This window comes from Lonchura striata, chromosome 2, assembly GCF_046129695.1.
Source record: "Lonchura striata isolate bLonStr1 chromosome 2, bLonStr1.mat, whole genome shotgun sequence".
NCBI lineage: Eukaryota > Metazoa > Chordata > Aves > Passeriformes > Estrildidae > Lonchura > Lonchura striata.
This window is the reverse complement of record NC_134604.1, coordinates 114,730,073-114,755,777: the sequence shown is the minus strand read 5'-3', so window position 1 is coordinate 114,755,777 and position 25,705 is coordinate 114,730,073. Positions and strand designations below refer to the sequence as shown.

At 44.3% G+C, this 25,705-nt stretch overlaps 1 protein-coding gene across 2 annotated transcripts in view; it reads left to right on the top strand.

Moving 5' to 3' along the window:
• The first annotated feature begins 267 nt into the window (after positions 1-267).
• DYRK1A (dual specificity tyrosine phosphorylation regulated kinase 1A) overlaps positions 268-25,705 on the top strand; it is a 77,859-nt gene continuing 52,421 nt past the window's right edge. The window contains exons 1-2 of one of the 2 annotated variants that reach the window (XM_021527461.2): positions 268-384; positions 24,371-24,449. In XM_021527461.2, the coding sequence (XP_021383136.1) occupies positions 24,440-24,449 (10 nt within the window). In that variant the 5' untranslated portion in view covers positions 268-384; positions 24,371-24,439. Of the gene's footprint in view, positions 385-602; positions 897-24,370; positions 24,450-25,705 lie in introns of those variants that run through there. The other variant, XM_021527460.3, reaches the window with a different exon arrangement.

The window sequence follows — 25,705 nt, the reverse complement described above, 5'->3', positions numbered from 1 at the left end:
ATGGCGAGAGCGGCCCGCCCTTGCTTCCCCACGTCAGCGCCGTCTCCCGCCCGGCCGCGGGTGATTGACAGTTGCCACGGCAACAGGCTCGCCCCCGCCGCCATTTTGTCAGTTGGGTTTTTTTTTTTTAAATTTAAAATTATTTTAAAAAATTAAAATAAAATAATAATTTAAAAACCCCAAGAGCAAATAGCTCCATTTCCGCCAGAATCTCGGGGGGGTTATTATTTTTTTTTAAAGTTTATTTTTTTCTTCTCCTTCCTCCGACCTCCACCGCGAAAGGAAAAGGAAAAGAAGGGACGCAAAAAAAGTGCGCTCCGAGGGTCCCGCCGGGGATGCGCGGCCGGGCTTGAGGCGGCGGCGGCGGTGCGGGAAGCGAAGCCGGTTCGTGAGGAAGAAGGGAGGGAGGGAAGGAGGAGCGGGCGGGGAGGGAGGGAGGGGGAGGAGGTAGCGGCTGGCAGGCGGGGGAGGGAGGGAGGGAGCGAGGAGTTCCCGGGGGCTCGGTACGGCGCTGCGCTTCCCCCCATCCCCTCCTCCTCCTCCTTCTCCTCCTCCTCCTCCTCCCGCTCCTCCCGCTCCCCCCGCCGCTGTCCCCGCGCTCCCGGCCGGGGCTCAGGCCGCCGATCGCAGCCGAGCCGAGGCGAGGCCGAGCCGCCGCCGGGCGCTGCGCAGGTTTGGACCGCGCGCCATTTTGTGAGGGCAGCGAACAGCCAGAGCCCGGCCGGGGACCCGCCGGGCCGCCCGGGCTCCCCTTCCCCACCGCGGGCAGAGCCGCGGCCCGAGGGAGGAGGAGGCGCCGCCGCCGCCGCCGAGGCCCCCGGGGAAGAGCGGGAGGACGAGCCCGGCACTCGCCCCGCGGAGGGAGAGGCCTCGCCCCGGGAGAAGCCGCCGCACGGGTGAGTGAGACGCCGCGCCGCGGGACGAGCCGGGGCCGCCTCGCCCGGGCCCGCGGCGGAGGGGCCGCAGCGCTTCGCTGCCATCTTAGAGCGGGAGCGGCGGCAGGGCCGGGATCCATCCCCGCCCGCCCCGCCGCAGCCCGCGGCCTTTTTCCCCTTGGAGCGCGGCTGTGGCTTGCCGGGCCTTGGGAGCGGCGATGGAGGAAGGGAGCTCGCCCGGAGCCTCTCGGTGTTATGCGCAACGCCCTGCGGTGGGCGGGTGCGAGGGCTCGGGCCGGGCTGGCGGCGAGGAGGGCGGCAGGACTCGGAGCATCACCTGTTGTAGGGGAGGATTGGGATGCCCCCGGCACCTGTGAGGGGCCGGTGGGGCGGGTGGGGAAGGTGCAGGGAGATGGGGAAGGAGTTACCTGAGCGAGGTGCCTGTCATCCCTTCGGTGGGGGTGGGGAGGAGGAGGGAGCAGCGTTGGGAATAGACACAGGGACACGCAGGGACACACAGGCACAGGGACAGGCAGGGACACACGGGCGCTCCTCGGGGAGGTGGCGGAGGCACCGTCCCCGGAGGTCTTTAAGGAAAGGCTGGACGTGGCTCTCGGTGCCATGGGCTGCTTGACAAGGTGGCCGTAGGTTGGACTCGATGATCTCGGAGCTCTTTTCCATCATTAATGATTCCCTGAATCCGTCTTTTAGTAGCTGGCCGCGGCCTTTTAGGGATTCAGCTTTGTGTTGTGGGGAGGAATTGGGGCTCCTCTCGGATGCACTGGGTGCTCCTCTGGAGTGGCCAGAGTTCCCTCCCGCCGCCGTGGGATCACAAAACGCGTTTTAAAGTCCTGGAATTGGAAATTTAGAAATTGGTGTGGTTTTGGATCTCAGTCGGCTTTGAAGCTTGGGGTTTAGCCCCTCCAAAGACCAGGTAGGGCTTCTTTGATCATGTTTCTAGATTGCTGCTGTTACTTAGTTCTCCTATTACTCCACAGCCATCGAGGGAAATTAACATTTATTGTTATTTAGAATCAACAAAGGCAGAGTAACTCGCTACAAAATAAATCGACAAGCGTGTTTTTGACAGCCATCCTGGTTGAATCCGAATGAGTGTGTGGTGTTAATTTCTGCCAGGAGGTCCTTGAAGTCACACTGAGGTGGATGGAGTTTCATGGGGGCCCGGATTTGAACAAGTTAACAACTTTTTTTATTATCTTCTTGGTGTTTCCTTACCTTTTCTTCAAGAAAGGTGTGTGAAGTCAAAGAACACATAGATGATATCTGGTGATAAATCAGCAAACATTTAATTTCTGGTAGTACTCAATTCTTTGCTTGTAACCAAGCAGAATTTAACTTCCCTCCTTGGAATAGTCTGTAGCCCTAAAAAGTTTTGGTAAACTTGTTTCTCTCTTTCTCCACGCCGCCCTTCCCCCAACCTCTGTAGGTTGGATATTTTTGGAAAATTAATTATACTTTATAGAATTAGTATAATAACACTGAAAATAACTCTGAGCTAGTATTTGTTAACTATTATCTATATATATTTGGTGTGTGTATATATAGATACTTTTGTAGGCTATGCTTCTTGTTTTTGGCTTACATGAATTATTTAGAACTAGACTTTTTATTTGCAGTCTGAAGTAGAATATGTGTGTGAAGTGTTAAATTTACATTTTTTGCTGTGAATTAAAAATTCCATCCAAGTTCATGAAGCTTTTTGAGTTTAATTCATGGCTTTGGAATATTCCTTGGGTGAAGCAAGTATATCTTGTTCAAAACTGAAAGAGCCAGCAGGGTTTTCCTAAGCCAGGAGGGCAATAGGTCAAGAGTTTGATATTGTTTCCAAGCTTACAGGTAGGGTTGGTTACAGGAGCGAGCGTTACAGTTCCTGCATCAATACTTGGATGGATTTGGGACTTGTCATTGGCATCCCCTCCCCCAGCTGGACAGTGACAAGGATAATTTTACCTCATAGCAGCCAAGAGTTCTCCCTTTCAGTGCAGGATTCCCTTCCTGGTGTGAAACAAGCAGGGACTCACGGGGAATTTATCCAGTTTGGGAGTCTGGGGGGTTGTGCAGGGTGGGAATGAACACCTGAGGGCCGTAGGAGACTTTTGCAAAGTGGCTGATAGTTCAAACAAAGCTGCAGAGCACCTCTGGTGTCCGGGAAAAACTCTGCCTTGTCCGAGCTTTTCAAGTGACATTTAATTAGGACAGACTTGCTTACATGTGCCACATCTTAAAGTCACTGGACCACCTGCTCAGATGGTATGTGAAAAGAATAAACACACAAAACCGGAGCTTTTATTTGCCATGCAGGCATTTCACAGCTTCTTCTGAGCTCGAATGGGTGCTGCTCTGAAGACTAAAACCTACTGGTACCAAAAAAAGCACTTTTTGTTGCTATAATTAGATTATCTTTTGGGAATTCCTCTGAAAACCTGTTCATTTCAGGTGTTTTTAAGCCTGGCTGTGGGACTGCAGGTTGAAAGTTGTGTGGCTGTTTGTGGTTTTGGGTGAAAATTGCAGCCTGGTATCGGTTTAGCCTTTCCATGGTCATTTTGCATGCCATTTGGAGAACTGTTCTCCATATTAAAGTACAAAACTTTCTGATACCTTTATATTATGGGAGTTGTATAACTTCTGAAATCCTTTTGTAAATAGATCTGTTGTTGTAGGATAGGATTATTTACAGAGAACTGCTGCTTTTGTCTTTATAACTGAATACAATACATTATTTGTTGAGTTTACAGTTTCATCTCTGCAAAGAGGTTGATAAGAAATACATTTTTGCAAAAATTATGTAATAACTTTCTGGCTACACAGACTCTGATGTTTATGCAATGAGAGTTATTGTTTGTTCTAAGACTTTTTTTTGTTATTTGGTTTTTTTTTTTTTTTTATTATTTGAACGAATACCAAAAACCTCTCTGGGTGAACTGCTTTTCTTGTGAGCCTCTGAGGGGAGAAAGAAGTAATCAGGAGAAGGGGAATGCTCTTCCTTTCCATCCTCACCTCCATGGGTCCTTCAGGAAGAGGCTTATGGGAACTGTAGTCTTTGGATGCCTTAAAAATGCCAGAGAAACTTTGGAAAATCAGGAATGGTTACTTCCACAAAGGCATGTTCCATTTGTGGAGTTCTCCAGTGCTGGCTCTTCAAGGTGACACAATATACCAGTAGAATTGTAGTGATTATCTATTGTTTTATCCACCTTTTCCTCCTTTGGGGAAGGAAGGTAAAATTCTGCATTTAATTCTCATTTATCCCAGAATGACTGGAAAAATAACTGGACTGCTTTTTCTGGTACCAATGGATTTCATTCTGTCAGAGCAGGGTTCTGCTTTGTCCTAACCCTTGGTATGGACCACTTTGAAGAGTATTGGCTTTATCATCTCCTTATTTATTCCAAAGTGTCCTGTCCTTGTGATTTTTGGGGAGAATCCCCACTGAAGGGCCAGGGAAATGTGGGAGACAACTCCCAGTCAGCCCTGCCTGCATCCATACAGTGGGAAAACTCTGGTGCTGCTTCAAGCCCCTGTATGAAAACGGAATCAGTGAAATCCCAGCTCTGAATTTTGGAAAAGCAGGGAAATACTTCTGTAACTGAAACACCGCGAGCTGACATCTATTTGTAAACATTCTCCATGCAAAGCTTCCAGGTCTGGGTAGCACCAAGTACCTCAAAGTGAAACAGTAAATGAAAGGAAAATTAACTCTATTAAGTGTCAGTTACGATCCAGCTGTGAGAGACCAAGCTTTCAATTGCTGTTACATAAAGTTCCAAAGACTCCTGGTATTCCTTTCCCCCCACCCCCTTTTTCTTTTCCCCCGGAGGCAAATAAAAATAGACTGTGTTGTGAGTCAATTTAAGGAATAGTTAATAATACATTAATACTTCTTTGTGTTGAAAAGTTTCCTCTTTCTTTTTGGTAACTGTTTTGGATGGTGAAATAAGAGTGGGATGGAAATGTATAAATTGATTTCTGATGGAAGAGTCATTCCTTCAAAAAATAATGGGAAAAAAATGAGACTGAATTTTGTCGAGTTACTGGAAAAAATCAAATTAGTAGGATGACTAGTTCACAAAAGCATAAGTAAATAACTTTAATAATTAAATTGAACTTGTTAGTGAAACTTTTAAATCTTAGTGTTCCAAAAACCTGTTGTTCACTGGGTTTGTGGTTTCTTGAGTGCAAACACATTTCATTTCAAATCCCCTATCCCTGTGAGTGTTCAGCTCGTGATTTGTGCTTCTGTGAACATCATAAATTGCTAATAACTCATTTACTGTGGTCTTGTTGGAACATCCAGCATCTCCTTTACAGAGGGAGCAGTTTTGTGCCCCTGGTATCACTTTGAGTTAAAACTCGAGGAAGGGTTAAAAGAGGAGAGAAATCTTGTCAGGGAAGTGAATGTGTTGGTACTTCCTCAGTCCTGCATTTTCCTGGTCACTGAGAGTTCCCTCACACTGATCTCTGCCCTGTCAGGTTGTAACTACAGCTTTTCCCTACTTACAGCTGTAGAACCACATGTATTCCTCTTTTAAACTGCAGTTTGAACAGGACTTACACATTAAATACACAGAGGGGGTGTGTGTGGTCACAGACAAATCAGTTTCCATACACTCTTTCAAACTCTGATTGATACTGGAAGCTCAGTAACTTTCCAGGATCATGTCTGATTCTGGCTTCTTTATTGTTATTCTTTCCAACTTGTGGATAATTAGGCATTAATGTAATGCAGTGCCAGAGTTAGTGTTTGAAATATATTGATTTCTTTGTTAATGTTACAAGATCTTGGGAGTTTTTATTTCTATAGAAGTTACTCATAAATATGACAACACTGGGTCAATGTTGTGGAATAACAGCTTAATGTACATTTTTTACCATCATGAGATGTTCTAAGCTTAGAATTCTGTGCTCTTGTACTTGGGGTGACTTTCTGTCAATGTCAGAGTGTTCCTTCAGAAACTGAGATTGTTATGGCAGGCCCTGTGCAGGAAAAGGAGCATTCCTGCAAATGCTGCATGTGTGTGTGTGATTGCACTAATGGATCTCTGCCTTCCTAATAAAATCATATTTTTCATGGTATCCCAGAGTGGTTTGGGTTGGAAGGGACTTCACAGCCCACCCAGTGCCACCCCTGCCATGGCAGGGACACCTCCCACTGTCCCAGGCTGCTCCAGCCCCAGTGTCCAACCTGGCCTTGGGCACTGCCAGGGATCCAGGGGAATCTGGGAATTCCATCCCAGCCCTGCCCACCCTCCCAGGGAAGGATTTTTTTCCCAATATCCCACCTAAACTTGTAATTTCTCAGTTTGAAGCCATTCCCTGTGCCCTGTCCCTCCATCCCTGGAAATTGTCTCTCTCCAGCTTTCCTGGGGCTCCTCCAGGCCCTGCCAGGCCACCCTGAGCTCAGCCCAAAGCTTCTCCTGTGCAGGTGAACAATCCCAGCTGTGCCAGCCTTTCCTGCCAGCAGAGCTGCTCCATCCCTCTGCTCATCCTGGAGCCTCCTCTGGGCTCTCTGCAGCAGCTCCAGCTCCTGCTGGGCTGGGACAGGGCTGGGGCAGCTCTGCAGGTGGGATCTCACCTGTGGGGCTCAGGGCACAATCCCAATCCCCACAATCCCAATCCCACAATCCCAATCCCTTTCCCAGCCCAGGGCATGGGGGGCTCTGGACTAAGAACACACTGAGCTTCTCACCACCAGCACCCCCAGTCTGCTCCTCAGGGCTGCTCTCCATCCTTTCCCACCCACCTGGTTTGTGTTTGGGATTCCCCATGGCAGCACTTTGGCTCTTGGCCTTGCTGAACTCCGTGAGGTTCTCCCAGCCACACCTCTCCAGCCTGTCCAGGTCCCTCTGGATGCCACCCTCCTCTGTGTCTGTGCACACACCTCCATGTCCTGTCACTTCTGAGGGTGCTGGGGGTCTCCCTGTCTCTCTCCCTGACAGTTTTTAAACTTTTGCTGAAGTCAAGCTCTAACCAAGGGCTCCAAACTTTCCTGGCTCTTTGCCCCAGAATCAGAGTGGCAGCTCTGGTTAGTGGTAACCACTCTGCAACTACCCATTTACTACAGCTTCACTTGGAATGGCTCTTGTTGCTCCTTAAACTTTCTGTGGTGGTTTTTTATTTTTAAGAAGCTTAGTATATATTTATTAATTGTAAAGCTTAATTATTGACCTAATTGTAAAGCTTAAATTCGAAGTGAATCAATGTGTTTTGTGAACTATCTCTACTAAAGACAGCATCACAAATGAGTCAGTTGAGGTCTGAGTGAACAGAGTACAAGAGACTGTGTTATACAGGTAAAGCTTCTATAAGGACAATTGAGAATTGCTTGAGTTTGTGTTGTATTAATTAGGTACCTTTCTTGGGCTCTGATTTCTGTTTTGGTTTGTATTTACAACATGGAGTAAGGATTGTTTCTTTCTGTGTCAGATTTCCTGATTTGGAGCTCCCTGTCCATTCCTCACGTGCTTCTCTACAGAATTTCTAGGACAGCCTTGGGGAAATCCGTGTGTTTGTGGTTTGGGTTTTCTTCTGTAAATAAAAAGGTTGTGAGTTCTGGTAATTATTGTAATTTGATAGTCTGCTGTACACAAGCTTAATGATAGAAGGTCTGAAACTCATCATCTGGAGGCGTGGATGGAAATCCTTTCTCTGATGTGGCCCTTCAGGAAGGTTCTCCTGTGTCCTTGCAGGGTTGCTCTGGGGATGTTCTCAGCTGTGTTTGCCACGGTTGCAGCACAGTGTCCATGTGAGCCTTGCAGTCTCTGACCCATCACAACATTCATTTATGTATCTCTGTGGAGTTAAATTAACCAGAGTCATGTTCACAGCATGGACCTTTTAAAACTTTATGAGCTCGGTGTTGAAACCTTGAGAAATCCAGGAGCACAGGTGGAGACAGATGGAGCACAGGCTCTGCACTGCCTTCCTTGGTGCTTCTTGGCAGCTCTGACTGCTTTGGGTCTCAGTCTGCAGTCCAGAGGACTTTGCTCCCCGTGATGGGCACCAGAAATGCTTTTTTCCTATTAGAACTGGACACAGATTTCTAAAAGTGGGTTGAAGGTTCTACCCAGTGCCCATTTACTTGATTACTGCCACACAGTACACCCAAACCCAAGTTTTTGCTAGAATATTGCAATTTAATTTATTGCAGAAGCCAATAAAGCAAGGGAAACCAGTGGCCAAGTCGTGGTGTTACCAAGTTCTCTCTTCTGAAGGCTGGTTTAAAAACCCCACTTTTTTCTCTTCTTATTATGCAAAGAAAGAGTTGTGTAACTATTGTATAATGGTTGTATTCCACCTGCATAAAGCAAGTATTTAATTCTGGTTTTCTGCTGGATGTTCTTAATCAGCACCCAGTTATTTCAAGAAACAAGAAAACAAGTTCTCCTTACAGTTTACAAAGTTCCAGTGATGCATCTTGAAATCACCCCTCCTGTAAAACTTATAAAAATGCCATTAAATGGAACAGATTGATTGAAAAACCTCTTTCAGTTGAGCTGAAATGTAAAAGATGGAGTGCCACAGGCTCACTGGGCAGGGCAGGGTCTGGGGCTTTGATTCCACAGCACAAAACCCAATCTCAGTCATCTTTTAAAAATCTGAAAATAAGGAAATGACCACATTGGAGTAGTTAATGCCATTAAATCTCCTCCTGGAGGTTTTCTGTCTTGGGGTGGTTTGTTTGGGTTTTTTTCCTTTCTTTTATTCCTCTTTTTCTGTCCAGTGTAATAACTTCCAGTTCTTAATTTTTTTTTTAATCAGTCACATGTTCTGATTGAGATTAGCCAATAATTTTTTGTGTGTGTGTGACAGAGATTCCCTAAGCTTATATTTGCTGTCCTTTAATGTGTATTTCCAAAGTCTGCTAAGAGAGAGGGTGGACTTAACTGACCTTCCTTATGTCATTCCTCATTTTTAAAATATTTATAACTATTTTTTTCTACCTCAGAAATATAATCCTGAGTCTACATAGTATAACCCAGTACTTTGTAAGTGTTGGCCTCACTTGTTGGCCTCACTCTTTTGTTAAGATTTTGAGTCTTGTAGTTCCTACCTAATTTTATTGAAATGTGAGAACTTGTGATTATTTCTATACAAGACTTTGGGATGAAGAATTTGATGTTCAGACTTCCATATTTGCTAAAAAAAAGCTCTTTGGTATTTTCTGATACAGGTTTCTTTAGCTGCTTTGCTGTTACTTTCTTCCTCTGGACCACTGATACTTTAAAAAACAAATCTTAATTTTCATCTTTGCATGATTTTGGTTGCATAAAACAGAAGAACCTGAGGGCTGTGGTTTGAGGTGGGGCTGAAGCTCAAGATGCATTTTTAGCAATCACAGAGTTGGCCCAGAATGCAATTTCTAAGTTTTGTGTTAGTCTTTATGTGTGCTCTGAAACCTCTGAACCCCCAACCTGACAGTGTCAAATCCATAAACTTCCTTGATGTGCTAGAGAAAACGGGTCTGGATTGTATTCCTTAGGTTGGAAGTGTGGTCTTCCTCCCAACATTTCAGTCTTGACTGTCTCTATGGAGTTGCACTTGGCTTTATTCATTATTTCCATTAAAATTCCCAAACTAAGTCAAACACTCAAGCACTGACAACAATGGGAGAATCATCTCTTGCTTTTGGTGCTCTGAACTATCTTTTATTATGTAGTAAATATATAAATTTGTTTTTTTAAAGTGAAAGTCAGTAACTGATCTCTGTCCTGACCCTGCACTTGGTTTTAGGTTTGGGACTTTCTCATGCAACATTTTAGTACCTGAATCAAGTGAATTCTAATGGATTTTTCCAGCATCCCATGGAAGAGTTTTCCAGTGATTGGGATCTAACATATAGAAAAACCCCATCCACCCAAACTTTCTCTATCCTACTGCCAGCCTGACCTAAGGCACTGAACTCCTTTTTTTTGGGATGAAGAGATGGAATTCAGGGATTTTTGGCATCTTGTAGAGCTTTGTGTGCTTTCCATGCACACAGCATGAGATAAAGAACTCCCTGAGCTGCTCTCCAGCAAGGGACTGAAAGCCAAAAGGTGAAGTGACAGGCCAGAGTCACCTGGTGAGTGCCCAAAATCACCTGATGAGTGCCCAAAGTCACAGAACTCACAGAATTCCCAGATTCACTGGGTTGGAAGAGACCTTCAAGATCATCAGGTCCAACCCAGCCCCAGCACCTCAACTCAACCCTGGCACCCAGTGCCACATCCAGGCTTGGTTAAACACACCCAGGGGTGGTGACTCCACCCCCTCCCCAGGCAGCAATTCCAGAACTTCATCACCTTTCTGTAAAAAACTTTATATTTTTAAAATATTTTTCTATTTCCCTTGGTGACCCGGCGAGTGCCCAAAGTCACCGGGTGATGCAGCGGGTGGAGCTGAGCTGAAGGGTTTCAGTGTCTGAGGCTTTAATAGCAGGATGCTCTTTGCATTTGCAGTTTCATTTGCCTGGAGTTTGTATTCTGAGTGCTCTGTAACTTGAAAAAAGCAGCCTCTTAAGGTTGGAGAGTGACTCAGCACATCCACATAGAGGTCTGCTCAAGGAATTTAGGATTTGCTTGGAAATTTGGGGGAATTAGGGTTTGAAGTTTTTTTTTCTCAAACCGAGTTTGTCTTCAAAAATGCTGATTTTTAATTTGCAACGTCTTTTCCCATTTGATCCTCATACCTCAATTTTGGGAAAAGTGATGGGGTATTTCAGGAAATTGTATCATTTTGGGATAGCTGGATTAACTGGGTAGGTTGTTTTCTGTGTACTCCTCCTGGTGCATATGAGATGCATCTGTGGGATGAATAAATGTGAATTTCAATGGATATGACATTTATACAACTTTCATATGGAAGGGGAAGGGAGGCATTTATGGGATTTTCCCACTTTGTGTGATTGGAATATGGAATCATGGAATGGTTTGGGTTGGAATGACTGTAAGGATTGTCTCACTCCAACCCCCTGCCCTGGGCAGGAACACCTTCCCATGCCTCATCCAGCCTGGCCTTGGACACTTCCAGGGATGGGACATCCACAGCTCCATCCAGCAGTCCAAAAGCTCCAATTTTTCTGGCAGGGCTGAGTTCTGAGCCTTCAGGAGTGACCAGTTTGGGGAACAGAGAGTTACCTGTGCCTGTGTCCACTGGGTGCGTGACCCATCTTTTTCCGTGCTTGAGTTTGCTTGGATTTTAGAGGGAAAACTGACTAAATGTCTCAAATAGAACTCTTTAAAAATAATGTGTTCTGGTTTCAGCTGACCAAACTTGTGACAGAGTCCTGAGATACTGCTGGTAGTGCTGGCAGTGGAGGGAAGCAGAGTAACTGAAGCTGGGGAATTAAGACTGGAATTGTTGGTCTTCTGTGGCTACACCCTCTTAAATTTGGGGGAAATTCGAGCAGAATTCACGATCTCTTTTTCATCCAGATCAGTCTTCTGGAATGAGATAAGGCCATAGGCAGGTACATAATTCAGTGCTGAGAGGATGCTGAAGGGCAGCACAGCAAGAGCAGCATATTCAGAGAAAAACACAAGCAATGTTGATTTTCTCCCCCTTTTTCCTTCTGGCCATGTCCATGTTTTCCTGGGGCTGGTGAAAATGACCTTGCTCTCCCCAGACCTGTACCTATTCCAGTTTGAAATAATTGATACAAAAGAAGCATAAAGATGAAAAGAAATAATTGGTTTTGTGTTTAATCTACGAGGGGTAAGGGCCAGCGTTAACCTGCTGATATTACAAGTGTTGGCAAGCAGGAGATCATCAACTTCTGGCAGTCAGTTCACTTGAAAGAATGTCATGGCTTTTTGGTCATTGAAGGCTTTATAAATGGTGAATTCTTTTTGGAGGTATCCATAGATGCATGAAGGCTTGATGGGAGGTTTCTGCACAGGGTGTAGATGATGGAAGCTCTTGGAGGGAAATTGTTGGAAGAGTTCTTCCAAGCAAAGAGTGCAGCCAGGAGTTCTTTGAAGGCAGTGACCCCTTGAGCAGCTCCCCTTCCCTCCCTTGGGGCTGCGTGCTCCCACCTGCTTTGTGCTGGCACAGCTGTTTGTCAGCCCAGCCAGTGAATCAGGCTTGCAGGGCGAGTTGGCTGAAATAAATAATTTTATATTTTTACCGTTGGGGTGTGTGTGGGGGTGGGAGTCGGGTTACACTGCAGCCACGGGGATGGTGGAATGGGCTGTGTGGGTGGGCAGCAGCAGGGGCAGGGCTTGGGTAACTGCCCCTGAGAGCGCTGGCACTGCGTGGAGAACACCATTCCCTGGAATTCTTGCCACCCCTCCTGCAGTAAATCATCCTGTGTCATCCCTGTCCCCTCCTGGCTCTGCCTCGCTGACTTTCTGCTGTCTCAAACTCACGTTCCTGCTGCCCTGGTGTGAGCTCCCAGCACAGCCTGAGCTTGGGAGTCACTTCTGGCTCCTGATGCTTCTCTTCTCGCTCTCTTTTCCCTTCTGGTCCTCTTAGAGTTTTTCCTTGCTTTTTAACAGTTTTCTAACTTCTGCTTGTGCCCTTTTTCTCCCAGGTCATTGCCAGCACCTCTCTTACTGTAATTTGTTCAGTTGTTTGTTCGTTCTCCTTTCTCTTCCCCAGTAGGAAAAAAATCCCCTTTTAAACACTAAAACAGCTTAAAAAAACCCAAGTTTTTAATTTTCTGTGCATTCCACCCAAAACAATACTACAAACCAATACAACATACAGGTTTCATCTCTGTCTCATTCACTTTTGAATTTTCACTTGACTTCTGTATTACCTTAAGATAGGCATGCACACACAAAATGTGTTTTTCCTTTTTGGACAAACTGAAAAGTGAGTTGAAGTTCCCAAAGTTAATTTCTTAGAAAAGGTATTTTCATTGTATAAGCTATGAGCAGAACCTCTGATACGAGATACTGAATTGTGGAGTAAAATGCTTTGTTTTCTTCTTCCTGCTGTACAAAGGAGACATAAAAAAAGTTTCTATTCCACACAACTACCAGCTGGGCCAGTTATGTTAAAAACCAGCCTAAACTTTTGGAAATTCCATGCTTGCTTGTCCTCTCAAATAGGCTACCAGTTTCACATCCATGCATTCAGATACACAATATTTTAGCCCAAATTATTTAAATCTTGTTGATCATTATTTACCTGTTAGTTGGGAAAGTAGACAGAAGTACTCATGCTTTAAAATCTGAATCCATCCATTTGAATGTCCATCCATATTTTAACAATCCAAAGTAACTTCAAATAAATCTGGAAAATTGAGCAATACACTTAGTCTTTATGGCAGGAAAAAAGCAGTGAATTTCTTCTGCCCATCCCCATTGCTTCTCCAAGTTTTTGGGTGGACTGAGGGCAGGAGCATGGGAAGTAGCCAGCAAGACCTATTTTCTCCATGCCATTCCAATATTTGGAATTCTTATATGATAATAAACATAAGTGAGAGTGTGAATTATGATTGTCTTTGGAGATGTTCAGTGGTTCCCTCTTAGTAAATAAAATTGCTGCTCATAAATGCTGTATCTCTGCTGACTTGGAGCTTGTCTGATGATTTTCTTCCTTAATATTCTTAATCCATTTGAGTAGTTTTCCAGTGAGCTCTGTCGATCCTGCTTGGTTTCTGTGAGGTTTTTTTCATGGCTAAAGACTTGTCTTCTGCTGAGCACGTGGCACTGCTCAGTTCCAGGAGTAGCTGAGGTTCCTTAGGCACAGAACTCTGAAGCTGCTCTGGTGTTTGGTGCTTGTCTTCCCCCCTCCATCCCCTTCTTTGCTATTCCATGGCACTTCTCCTGAAACCAAATTTCTCTTTTCCCTGCTTTGCTTTGGGTTGACTATCCATGAAATATTTCAGACAAAAATGTCTGAGCAAAAAAGGGGAAGTTCCAGGCCTTGGCTGCTGGAGCAGAGAATACCAGAATCATTTGGAAAATGGCTGGCAAAGCCCTCCCAGCCCAGGGAGTCCCAGCTGGGCCCCATGCCCACCTTGTCCCCAGCCCAGAGCACTCAGTGCCACCTCCAGGGGACACCTGCAGGGATGGGCACTGCAAAGCTCCCTGGGCAGCCCCTGGAATGTGTCAGAGCACACTCAGGACCCTCTTGTTGAGCTGTTTCACAACATGGGAACAGGAGCAGCGCTGTATCAAAAGTTCCCTTTTTCCAGCAGTCTCCTAAGAAGCACAGCACACCATTCCATGGAATACACCAGCTCAGTGTCATTAGTACAAAAGAAAAGATCTGCTGGAAAAGTGGCTTTGTTTTGGAGTCTTTCCATCTTATCCCAAGCTGTTCTTGAGAGTGTGAACTTCAGTGGGACACTAGAGATTTTCTTGCTTTTTTATTTCCTGGATACCTTGGACTTGGCAAACCTGAGTGCTCTTTGGAGGGTTATAAGGTCAGGATTTAAAGGCTTTTTTTTTTTTTTTTTTTTTTTTTTTTTTTTTTTTTTTTTTTTTAAATTTGCCCTCATTTCCTTCCTGCAACCTGTATTATTAAAATCATTTTAGGAATTGTTATCAAGGAAAAAAATGCTACAGGAAACCAAACTTCTCTGGTAAGGCCCTTACCAACTTCTGATGCTGGCAGAGATACTGTTATTTAATAAAGATTGTATAGTCTTGCTGTGACATAAATACTTAAATGGATAAGTTTGTCAAAGATTTAATGCAATGTCTGCTTCTTGAACAAATGAGAAGTACCTTGGAGAGCATCAGACTGATCAGTGTGAACTCCACACTGAGATGCTGGAATTGGTGAAGATCGCAAAAACTTGTCCCAAAGGTTCAACTTTTTCTGTTTCTCCTCATAAAAGCTGAATTAGACCAAATGAATGTGAGAGAGCTCTGCTGGAGAGACTTTTCCTGGTCTTTTATGTCACTAAAGGATCTCTCTTAGACTTTTACCTTACAGCTGCCATGAGAAAATAATCCAAAGTGAATTCCATACTTCTCCATAGTGCCTGTTCCCAAAAAGGGATTCAAGCCAATGTTATCCCAAATTTCCAGACTGAGCTTGAACTGCACATCCGGGACCTGTCCACTTGGGATTGAGTCACCTCCAGCCTCTTGTTGAATTCCTGAAGCTCAGCAAATCATTGTTTTCCATATTAATAAGCCAGAGATAATCAACTTCTGTTGGTGATTGGCAGTCAGTTCACTTCAAAGAGTGTCATGACTTTCTGGTCATTGAAGGCTTTATAAATGATGAATTCTTTTTGGAGGTATCCATACATGGATGAAGGCTTGATGAATTCCTGGAGGAAATTGTAAGGAATTTGGGCACACATCAGATTATAATTAGCACATTCTGATCTTATTTTTTTTTAACATTAAAGACAATGGCTTTATGTAGGAGAACAAATACTCTGGAATCTCCAATGAGCTACCAGTAACTGTATTTTTGGGGGTGAATATTTGATGAAATCTCTATTCAGTGGGATAATAAACATACCCAGTAAAGCGTTTGCTGCTTGATCTGCACCCAGTGTCTGCGCTGGCTTTTCTCCCTTGCATCCACGTGCTTTTATCACTTGGATAGGATGCCTGAATTATTCTTGTGGATTATAATACCACTTAAAACAGAGGAATTTGCAGTTTATTACCTCCCCCTACCTATATCTCAGTATACCTTGAAATATATCAAGATTTGCTTGAATATTTTGCTTAACAGCAGGGATGGATGGAGACTGAAAAGATAATGCAACAAGACCTTGGAATTGTGAGTCTGGAGAAGGTGTTTTGACTCCATCCCCAGATGATCTGAGAATTTCCTGAAGTTCCTTAGTTTATCTCCTTCTTCAGTGAGAGTTTTCTAGGTCAGCGGTTCCTGAACCAGGGAATAAGGCCATGGCAAAGGCGCTACAGATGGAACGTAAACCCATCCTGAACGATGGCAAGTTAACAAATACTGTCCCAGGGATGATTCATATTTAGTGAAAAACGTTTGGAGCTGCTGAGGGTGTGTGTTCTGAGAAATGGAAGGGCTTGGAGTGAACAACGTGAGGAAAATGTGGGAGCTTTATTTATTCATGTCTTTCACGTAGAGTGGATCTCCCCCTCTGCTCTCGTGAGCTCCCACCTGCAGTGCTGCTTCCAGCTCTGGGGACCTCAGCATCAGAGTGTGGAGCTGCTGGAGGGAGCCCAGAGCAGGGACATAAAGATGGTCCCAGCCCCTCTGTGCTGGGGGAGCTCAGCTGGAGAGGAGAAGCTCCAGGGAGAGCTCAGAGCCCTGCCAGGGCCTGAAGGGGCTCCAGGAGAGCTGCAGAGGGACTTGGGATGAAGAGACAGCACCCAGGGAATGGCTCCCACTGCCAGAGGCAGGGCTGGGTGGGAGATTGGGAATTGTTCCCTGGCAGGGTGGGCAGGGGCTGGGATGGAATTCCCAGATTCCCCTGGATCCCTGGCAGTGCCCAAGGCCAGGTTGGACACTGGGGCTGGAGCAGCCTGGCACAGTGGGAGGTGTCCCTGCCATGGCAGGGGTGGCACTGGGTGACTCTCGGGTCCCTTCCAAGGCAGGAATTGTCACTCGGGTTGCTGTGGGGCTGTGCAGAGTCAGCAGGGCAGTGACCAAAGCACAGCCGGGCTTTCAGCGCTGCCGAGCTGCAGCCCTGACTCACAGCAGGGCACTGCCAGGTGTGGCACAGGGAGGGCTCTGCGAGCACAGCAGCCACATCAGCATCACCTTCAGCTTTTGGGGACTTCAGCCTAAAAGTAATGATTTTAATGAAATAATTCTGTTTATTCCCGTGGAGCTGAATGCAACAGCAGGCTGTTCCTGGCCACTGTCAGTTTTCAAAGATGATGAACTTCACAAGAAGTGCTGTTTGAAAGTGTGATGAGCAAGGGTTTTAAACCTGGTGCTTCTATCTTGACATGTGTGGAGAAAGCTGGAGCTGGTGTGGTGTTTCCCAAGTTAAAAGGAGCTGGAAGAGCAATTTGAAAGGATCCAGCTATGTCTGTCCAGTCTAAATCTGAATAATAAAAGACAAGGGTTGTGGCATTGCAGTGTCAATGGGAGCTGCCTGAGAGGCAGCATTTAAACAGCAGTTCCTGGTGTGTTTGAAATGGTCCAAAAGTCCTTAAAAATGCCCACACACCTATACATGGCTAAAAAAAAAACAAAAAACAAAAAAAGGCCACTAACCAAAATTTTACAAATTAGCACCATTTCTGTACAGAGCCAGCCAGCACTTACACCTTGGTGTGATTGGTTTTGTGTGTTTGGTTATTTTATTATGGTCTTTGTTTGGTTTTGTTTTTTTTTACTTTGGGAGTCTAAATCTCTGCTTATTTCCACGTGTTAAAATATTTTGAAAACTTTCAAGATTAAAGGTACTGCTATACCAGAGCAACAATCATCTACATTGCTATACTTGAAATAAGTAACTTTAAATCTTTGGGAGCAACACCAGAACTGTCTTGTGCCAAATGGAGCTGGAGAAGTAGTTTTATTTCATTTAAACACGGGAGAGCAGTTACACAGACTCTTCATAAATATATAAAGTATTTCTCTTTGTTGTGGTCTGAGTAAGGTTGATTTTGATTTTTCCAGCTCTAGTCCTGGATGAAAAAGTTCAGGTGGCTGCACCTGAGTCCCCTCCCTTGCCAGGTGTCTGAGAAACTTTGTAAATAAAGAATACAACCAAAAATGACACTAGTAGTGACCACTAAAGTGGAAGAATAATCAGTTGTAGTAATATCAAGGTTGCAGTAGAAATCTGTAAATTGAGTGGTTTGGCCACGTTCTGTGGAAACTTGAGGCAGCTTTAGGTGTTCCTGTAATTCTTTTATGGCTCAGAAATTCAGGGAGAAGTAGGAAGGTTGTGATCTCTTGAGGCTTCTGGGTCTGAAGTTCTGAAGTGATGAATGCAATTCTGTAGCGGGGCATGTTTGGCTTTGCATTTCTCAAGTTCTTTTCCCAACCACAAGGAACAGAAACAGTTTTTGTACATGGAATTATTGGCCTTGTTGAGGACATCTGTAGGAAAAAAATACCTGCAGAAACAAAATCTCAGCTCTGCAAAAAATGTCATATTCCTCTGGATAAACTAATTTACAGCCCTCATGTGCGTTCTGCTTTGGAATATGACTTTATTCCCATGCTCCTGATATTGCAGGGCATGGGCAGTTCCAGCTGTAGCATCTTTTCCTTTTGTTTGCTGGAGGGAGGGGAATGCAAATCCAGTGGTTTGACTTTTGTCTGGCACTACTAAGTGGGTGGAAAAAAGAACCACTCCCCTCTCTAATTGGAGGTTCCTTATTAGGTCAGTGGACTGAAAATATTTGAAGTTTTTGCTTCTAAAATTAATTTTTTTAGTCAGTGAGTAAGCAAAGCATCAGATGCAAATTATCTAAAAAATCTCAAGTATTTCAACCTTTGTTGTGGGGTTTTTCTTCCCCTCCTCTCCCCCCTCACTGTGTCAGTTTAATTCTTCCTAAAACCACAGGCTTTATTCTGGGGTTCACATGAATTAATGAATATTTAAAAAACAAATCCTGACTTCTCTGGCTGGATGGGTCAGTTATAAATTTAACATTTCAGTTCCTTCAGACGCCTGGGAAGCAATTCATGTTTAGAAGTGATGCATTATTTCCTAAGTAGACTGTAAAAAATGGTGTATATAGAAAAATGGGTGTGTTATAAATCAGATATTTCAGAGACTCAAACTGTACTCTGAATCTGCCTGGATTAATCCTGGTGTGACACCACTGCTCTGTGGGTGATAAAATCACACTTGGTTGTGTTTTAGGTGCATTTGAAGGTATTTTGACATCACCACTGCACATCTGCAGTGGCCCAGCTTAGAGCGCTGAGCTGGGATGAATAATTGTGGATTTCTCCTGCTCCCCATTCCCCCAGTGCAGTTTGCTGAGTGCCCCTGTCCCATTGCAGCTGCAGGGAAGGGCAGAGGCTGCTTCAGTTCTGCTGCTGCTGGAAAGAAATCCCTGCTCTGCTGCAACTGCAGTTCTGCTGTGCCAGGGCTGAAATTGGGTGAGAAACTCGGTGATTTCAGCAAAGCTGCTTCCTCAAGCTTTCACACCTCACCGATGGCTTCACGTGGTGGAAATTCAGCATGAGAGTGAAACCAGTCATTCACAACATCTTGGTTTGTAGGGGAGCCAGTGCTTCTGGAACTCTGAAAATCATTTGCAGCACACAAAAAAATCACGGTTGGGTGTGTTTGGGTTGAGGGTGTGCTTGGTTCATGAGCATCTCACAAGTCCTGATGTGGAAGCTCCCAGTGCACATTGCAGCTCCTCAGGAGGGTGCTGGGGAAGTAAGTCTGCTATCAACTCAGTTTTGCTGTTGTTGACTGTTCCCCAGTGATTTAAGAAAATGCTCAATTTCCAAATGTTTAGTGTTCTCTTTCCATGTTTAAGAAGGAGAAACCTGCGCCCCATGTGTGAGGGTGAGCTGCCTTCAGAAGGTCACTCTGCTCATGGTTCTGTAGATTACACGCAGTCACCTGAGGAGAGGTACTTGATTTTTACTGAATTATGAATTCTAAAACCTGAAGATGGTGAGTTTTAAAACCTTTGCCCAGAGCAGCTGTGGCTGCCCCTGTATCCCTGGAAGTGTCCCAGGCCAGGCTGAACACTGGGGCTTGGAGCAGCCTGGGACAGTGGAAGCTGTCCCTGCCCAGGGATGATCTTTAAGGTCCCTTCAATCCCAAACCATTCCATGATTCCCTGATTCTGTACTCATAACGTTGTTGTTTCGGTGAAAACATTCAGCTAAAAAGGGTTCCAGAATCCCATAGAACTTAAAGCTGGAGAAGGAGATCTGTGACTTCTTTGGCAACAGGACAGATGTGATGCTGATCACAAATTAATTTATCTGTGTTTTAGTACTCAACACATTTTTTGTGGAGTACATAGGAACCTGCAGGTGCCCAGAAAGGGGAGGGATATATTGGACTTTTATGCTGGAATTATACTCTACTTTTAATTTTCTGCTGTGATTTTGCAGGTGAACCCGAGTTGTTGTACAGGGCAGAACTCAGTCCAGCTTGGCCATTTTTTTCCCCTTTTCATTCTGGTGAATTATTCCTTAGGTAGATCACAAGAACAGCAGTGAATTTGGGTGTGTTCAGCTTTCAGATGGGTGTTAATTTGGACATTAAACACACGGGATTTCCCTGGTAACAAAGCACGATGCATGTGCTGGGTGCTGGCAAAACAATGATGCTGAAATTCCTCAGCTTTGTCCCTCTGGGAGGCTGTCAGTCACTGAGCACCCTGGCAGATTTTTTAATCTAATTCCAATTGGATTAATTGTACTTCACATTTCACTGTTCAGTGTTTGAAATAAAACACCAAACCTGTGTCTTTGAGGAATCTTTTGCTCAGTTTGTCTTAGACCAAACCTCATCACTGGTTGCCTCTGCATAGTTGAGATGTCTAAATCCATTATATTCCAGTGTGTTAATAACTCCCATTTCATGGTGGGTACCTCAGGATAATTTTCCTAGTAAATAAATAAAAAAATTTGGTTTCTAAGTAAGTATTTATATTTTATGTTGCTAGCAACAGGCCTGCCTGTGTTCACCGAAGGTCAGTGACCTGAATTATGTTCAGCTCTGCCAGCAGTGTGTGTAGTCATGAGAAATGCAGGGGTTTCTCTGTATTCCACCAGTATGACTTTAAAAATTACAAAATAATCTTTTCACAGAGGAAAAACTTGAACCTGCCTTTGCAAAAAGATTCCATATTGAATCTTACAATACAGTGATCCTGAATAAGGAAAATAAGTCCCTCTACAAAGGGCTTTAATTAGTAAAATGTAACAAGTAAACCCCTCCCCAGCAGACTTCTCTTTTAATTAAATTTTCATGTTAATAATGGTTTTTGCACTTTAACTTTTAGGGGTTTAGAAATCTGATTGCTCTGAACCCAACTTTGATCTGCACGGAACCGATTGATGTGTGTTAGGTATTGAGTTTTGCAGGAAGAGATGGATGCTCCTAAGGAATACAGGGAATAAAACTTCAATTCTCCAAGAGGCCAGCGAGGAAAGCAGGCCTGGGGTGTGAGGAGAAGTCAGAGACGTGAGGAAGTTTTGTTATTCAGTGTCCCCATCTCCATAATGCTGTGGATGTAACCTGGAATGGAACGTGCTCAGCATCCTCGGTGTGGCTGACTAAGCCCTGTGTGACTCCACGCTGGGATTGCTCACGGGCAGGGAGTGGCTCTGCATGGGGATCCCATTCCCTGCGTCTCAGGAGATCCGGGCTGGGCAGGGAAGAGGAAGGCAGGAAACAAAAGCACGAGGTAAAGTTTTAGCACAGATGATTTCTAAGAATTGCTCTCTTTGTTTAAATAAAAGACTTCAGCTTTATTCTTCTCTTTGCTCTACCACTTTCTATAATTTGCTTTTTAACACCTTTCCTGTCATCTGTTCCTTCCTCTCCTCCTTTATTTCCAATTCACTTCTGTTCTATACTGGTAAGGAGATCAAACTGGGTTCCTGAAGCCCAGTAAATGTTGTTACTGAGGGGATTCTTCTAGTAATGATCTTACAGACTGTGTGGTGAGTAGGATTTGCTCTTGCCTCCTCTTATCATCAATTTATTATCTAAACCAGGAAGCCTTTGTGCAGGCTGTCTAAAAGGCCTTTTGCTTTAAGAACTTGGCAATGCAGACGTGGCTGAGGACACTGACTGAGTTTAAGGTGCTGCCCCTGCAGCCATGGGGTGCAATTTAGTTGTACCTATTTAAAAAAAACCCTAAAATTGTTATCCTTTTATGTAGTGTGTCTGTCACACTGTGACTGTCACAGGGACTCACCAGCTCTGGGCTCTGCTAAGATTTCAACCCCCTCCTTGGAAAACAGGGCTCCAGCTGCTTTTCTACTCTGGAATTCTCTGATGGAGAGCTGGGGTGGATCTATGTTCTTGGTCAGCTCTGAAATGCACAAATGTGTTGATTCCTGTTAATAACCTGTTAATGACTTTCTCACATCAGCAGCTCTTCCTTAGTGCTGGTAGCTTTTAAAGAGTTCTAAATTCTGAAATAACTCATGGCTCAGTGGTTACCTCCACAGCTGCTTTAGGAGCTGAGCATTCCCACTCTGGAATGGGCAGGAGGCAGTGGTTGAACACTCCACGATATTTTGGCTGCAAATTGCTCCTGCTCTGGTGCTAGTATGAACTAAGCTGGGTCAGGATTGAAACTGGTCCTGCACTGGTGGCACTGGGAGGGGGTCATGCAGTGCTTGAGCTGCAGGGGGGTAAAGACAAGAGAGTCCTTCAGTCCTTGAGCTGCTGCTGGCAAAGGCTTCCTGTAATCCTGCTGTAAACCCAGAGGTGCTGCAGGGAAAGGGAATAAAGGATATGGGCCAGGGAGAGCTTTCAGAGATGGGACTGAGGCTCTGCAGCCTCAGGGCACTTGTGTGGGATGGACAAACCTGGTGCTTCAGGACATGGAGCTGCTGCAGAGAGCCCAGAGGAGGCTCCAGGATGAGCAGAGGGATGGAGCAGCTCTGCTGGCAGGAAAGGCTGGCACAGCTGGGATTGTTCACCTGCACAGGAGAAGCTTTGGGCTGAGCTCAGGGTGGCCTGGCAGGGCCTGGAGGAGCCCCAGGAAAGCTGGAGAGAGACAATTTCCAGGGGATGGTGGGACAGGGCACAGGGAATGGCTTCAAAGTGAAAATTTACAAGTTTAGGTGGGATGTTGGCAAAAAATCCTTCCCTGGGAGGGTGGGCAGGCCATGGAATAGAATTCCCAGAGCAGCTGTGGCTGCCCTGGATCCCTGGCAGTGCCCAAGGCCAGGTTGGACACTGGGGCTGGAGCAGCCTGGGACAGTGGGAGGTGTCCCTGCCATGGCAGGGGTGGCACTGGGTGGGCTTTGAGGTCCCTTCCCACCCAGACCACTCTGGGATTCCTTTGTTAGTTCATTTAAAGAAGAGTTTGCTCTTCCTTCTTGTTTGCTGCTGGGTCCCAGAGTGCCTGAGCTGGGTCAGTGGGCTCAGCTCACTGTGGGAGGTGTTCCCTCAGCATCTTTCACTCAAACCAAACTGATTTATGCACAGGAGTGCCCAGTTTGTAGGACCTGGAGTGGCCTCAGCAGCGCTCCTGGCAGCTGTGGATGTGACAGTGCCATCCCAGGACTCTGTGGAACCACAGCCACAAAAAAGGCCATGGGTTCAGGATGTGGAATGGCCACTTTTAGGGTTTCCCATTTTTTAGGGAGCACGACAACAAATATCCAACCTCTCCTAAAACACCAACACCATCAGTGCCACACCTGCTCCCACATGGATGCAAAAACAATTCCTTGTCCTCCTGCCCCCTTCTCTTTGGTGTGGTGACTCTGGAGTGGCACAGGGACAGGGCAGCGTGGTGGCAGGAGGGCAGCCGGGCCCAGGGTGGGCTGTGCGGGCCTGGAGCTGCCATTGTCGGGGGGAAATGGAGCGGACGGCGCCGGGCGCTGCTCAGCGCACGGCCTGGGAGCGCTGGGGGCTGCTCACACTTGCCTGAAGTTACATATTTCAGGAGGTGTTTAAATAATAATAACTCTCCAATTCCAGCTGGTCAGTCATTTGCAGAGTTCTCTAAAAGTCTCAGTAATTCTAAGTGGGTTTGGTATTTCCATAGGTTGTAGAATACCAATGATTGTTGGAGAACAAGTGAAAAACAAATGCTTGAGAAATACTTTATCCAGCCTTAGTTGCTGGGTGTTGCGTTTGGGGTTTTATATTAATTTTTTTGTTCATAATCCTGCTGTTCTTCTTAATTTTTGTTGGAGTTTTCTTTTAAAAAGGCAGAAATATATAATAATTATTATATTATAGAATATATAATGCAACATGTATAATACATAATACATATTCTATAAGGAACAATATATATAATATATAATGTATAATGTATATATTACATAGAATAGATACATTATACATTATATATATTATAATTATATAATACAATATATAATGTATAATGTATCAATTATTATATAATATATTGTAAAATATATTATATATATTATATAGACAGAAACTCCTGTCTTTGTATCTTTTCATCTATGGAAAATACAATTGTATTTTTCCGATCATATTTTAATTATTTGCAGCAAGGTGAACCTCATATAATTTCATCAGGCAATGAGGAGAAATGAACTTTAACATTTAGGAATCAATATCTTGTAGATTTGGGAAAATCCCACAAGTTCAGTTAAATTTTCATTTAGAAATATTGTACTGAATTTCTGTGAAAATCCAAATGTTTAAATGCTTGGCAGAGACGGGTAACTGACAATTTTTTGGGATGATGTTAATTTTGAGATTTATTCAATGCCCAGTTGGAATTTAAGTTAATACTTGCCATTTTGACACTTAGAAAATTTTTCTAAAACCAGATATCAGTAGAAGATAAGTCTTTGTGATACCTCTCTTTGCTTTTCCTGTTGGAAAACTTCATTTTCTATTTGGATTTCCTCAGTTTAGCTCGGGGTTGAACTGAGCAGTTGTGGCTGCAGTTTAAGAAGTTTATTCTTGTTTATTTTCCCTTTTTCAGTGTTGTTTGCTGCTGGACTCCCCCCGTCCCCACAACCCCGCAGGATGATATGAGACTTGAAAGAAGACGATGCATACAGGTGATTTGATATTTAGGATTTTTACAATGAAAAATGATGGATGTTCTTGATGTGCTTCTTGTTGCTGTTCCATTCTCTGTGCCCCCAAATGATGTTGTTCCAACTTAGCAGAAATTGGAAATCTTTCTTTGCTCTTTCAAAACTCTTCTGCAACTTGCAAAACTCTTCTTCTTCCAAGAAGAAAATGGTTTTCCTGAGTGGAAATACTGTTTTTATGGGAATGATTCTATAGGTGCTGATTGATATTTTTAGGAAGTTCTCCCATTTTTTGGCTAATCAAAAATCCTGGAAGTGCCAAGGGTATTTGCAGATTCAGTGGCTGATTTTACTTTTGCTGGAAATACAGTTCATATTTCAACACAGAAAAATCACGAGCAGTAGAAATAGAATAAAACTGAATTTGTCCAAGAGGTTTGGTCTAATTTGTTATACCCAAACACCCTTTTTTTCAACCAGATCTTTGGTTTGCTTGTTCAGCTTTAAACCCCAGGAATCCTTAGGGCTGAAAAGAAAAAAAAAAAAGCCAGGCAGATTTCTGTGTGCATCCAGCTCATCTCCTGATTGACAGTTTTCAGTTGCATCAGCTGTTGGTGCATAAACAGCTTTGGAGGGTCTGTTTACATGGAGCCTTTGGATTAGGACCAAGATGCTGGAAGTGGAGATTTCATTCCCTGAAAACCAAACATCGCTCATTCCACTCCCATGTTTGTGAGTTGTGTGCTGAAAGCTCAAGTCAAAGCAGGTCTGAAGAATTCTAAAATTAGCTTGGGCAAAGGAGAGGAGAAGGAAAAACTTTTCTAAAGGGATATTTCATTTTCATACTTCATTTTCAGTATCTTAATCAAAAGGAGCAGTATTAAAAATGTAGAAAATTGATGTCCCATCAGATTTGGGGAGCTCTGTGTAGTAGGCAGTGACAGATTAAAATAGAACCTAAATATTGAGAAAATGTTTTGAAAGCTTTAAAAATACTCATCCCACAACTGAAAGGAGAGATAATGTTATGAAATTGTACCTTATGTATGACAGTGTTTCAGAGAAATCAGTTTCACATTGCAATACATTAATCTGGTTTAAAACTTCCAACTTAAGCACTTTCAGTTTTGGTCAGAATTTCTGATGGTGTTGAGCTTGTAGAACTGTGAGCTTGCAGAATAGAACAAGATTTTGAAATTTAAGTGATAGTTCTGTCTCCTGCAGCCCAAATTCTTTATTTACAAGTCCCTTGATAAATACAGATGAAAAACCAGAACAAA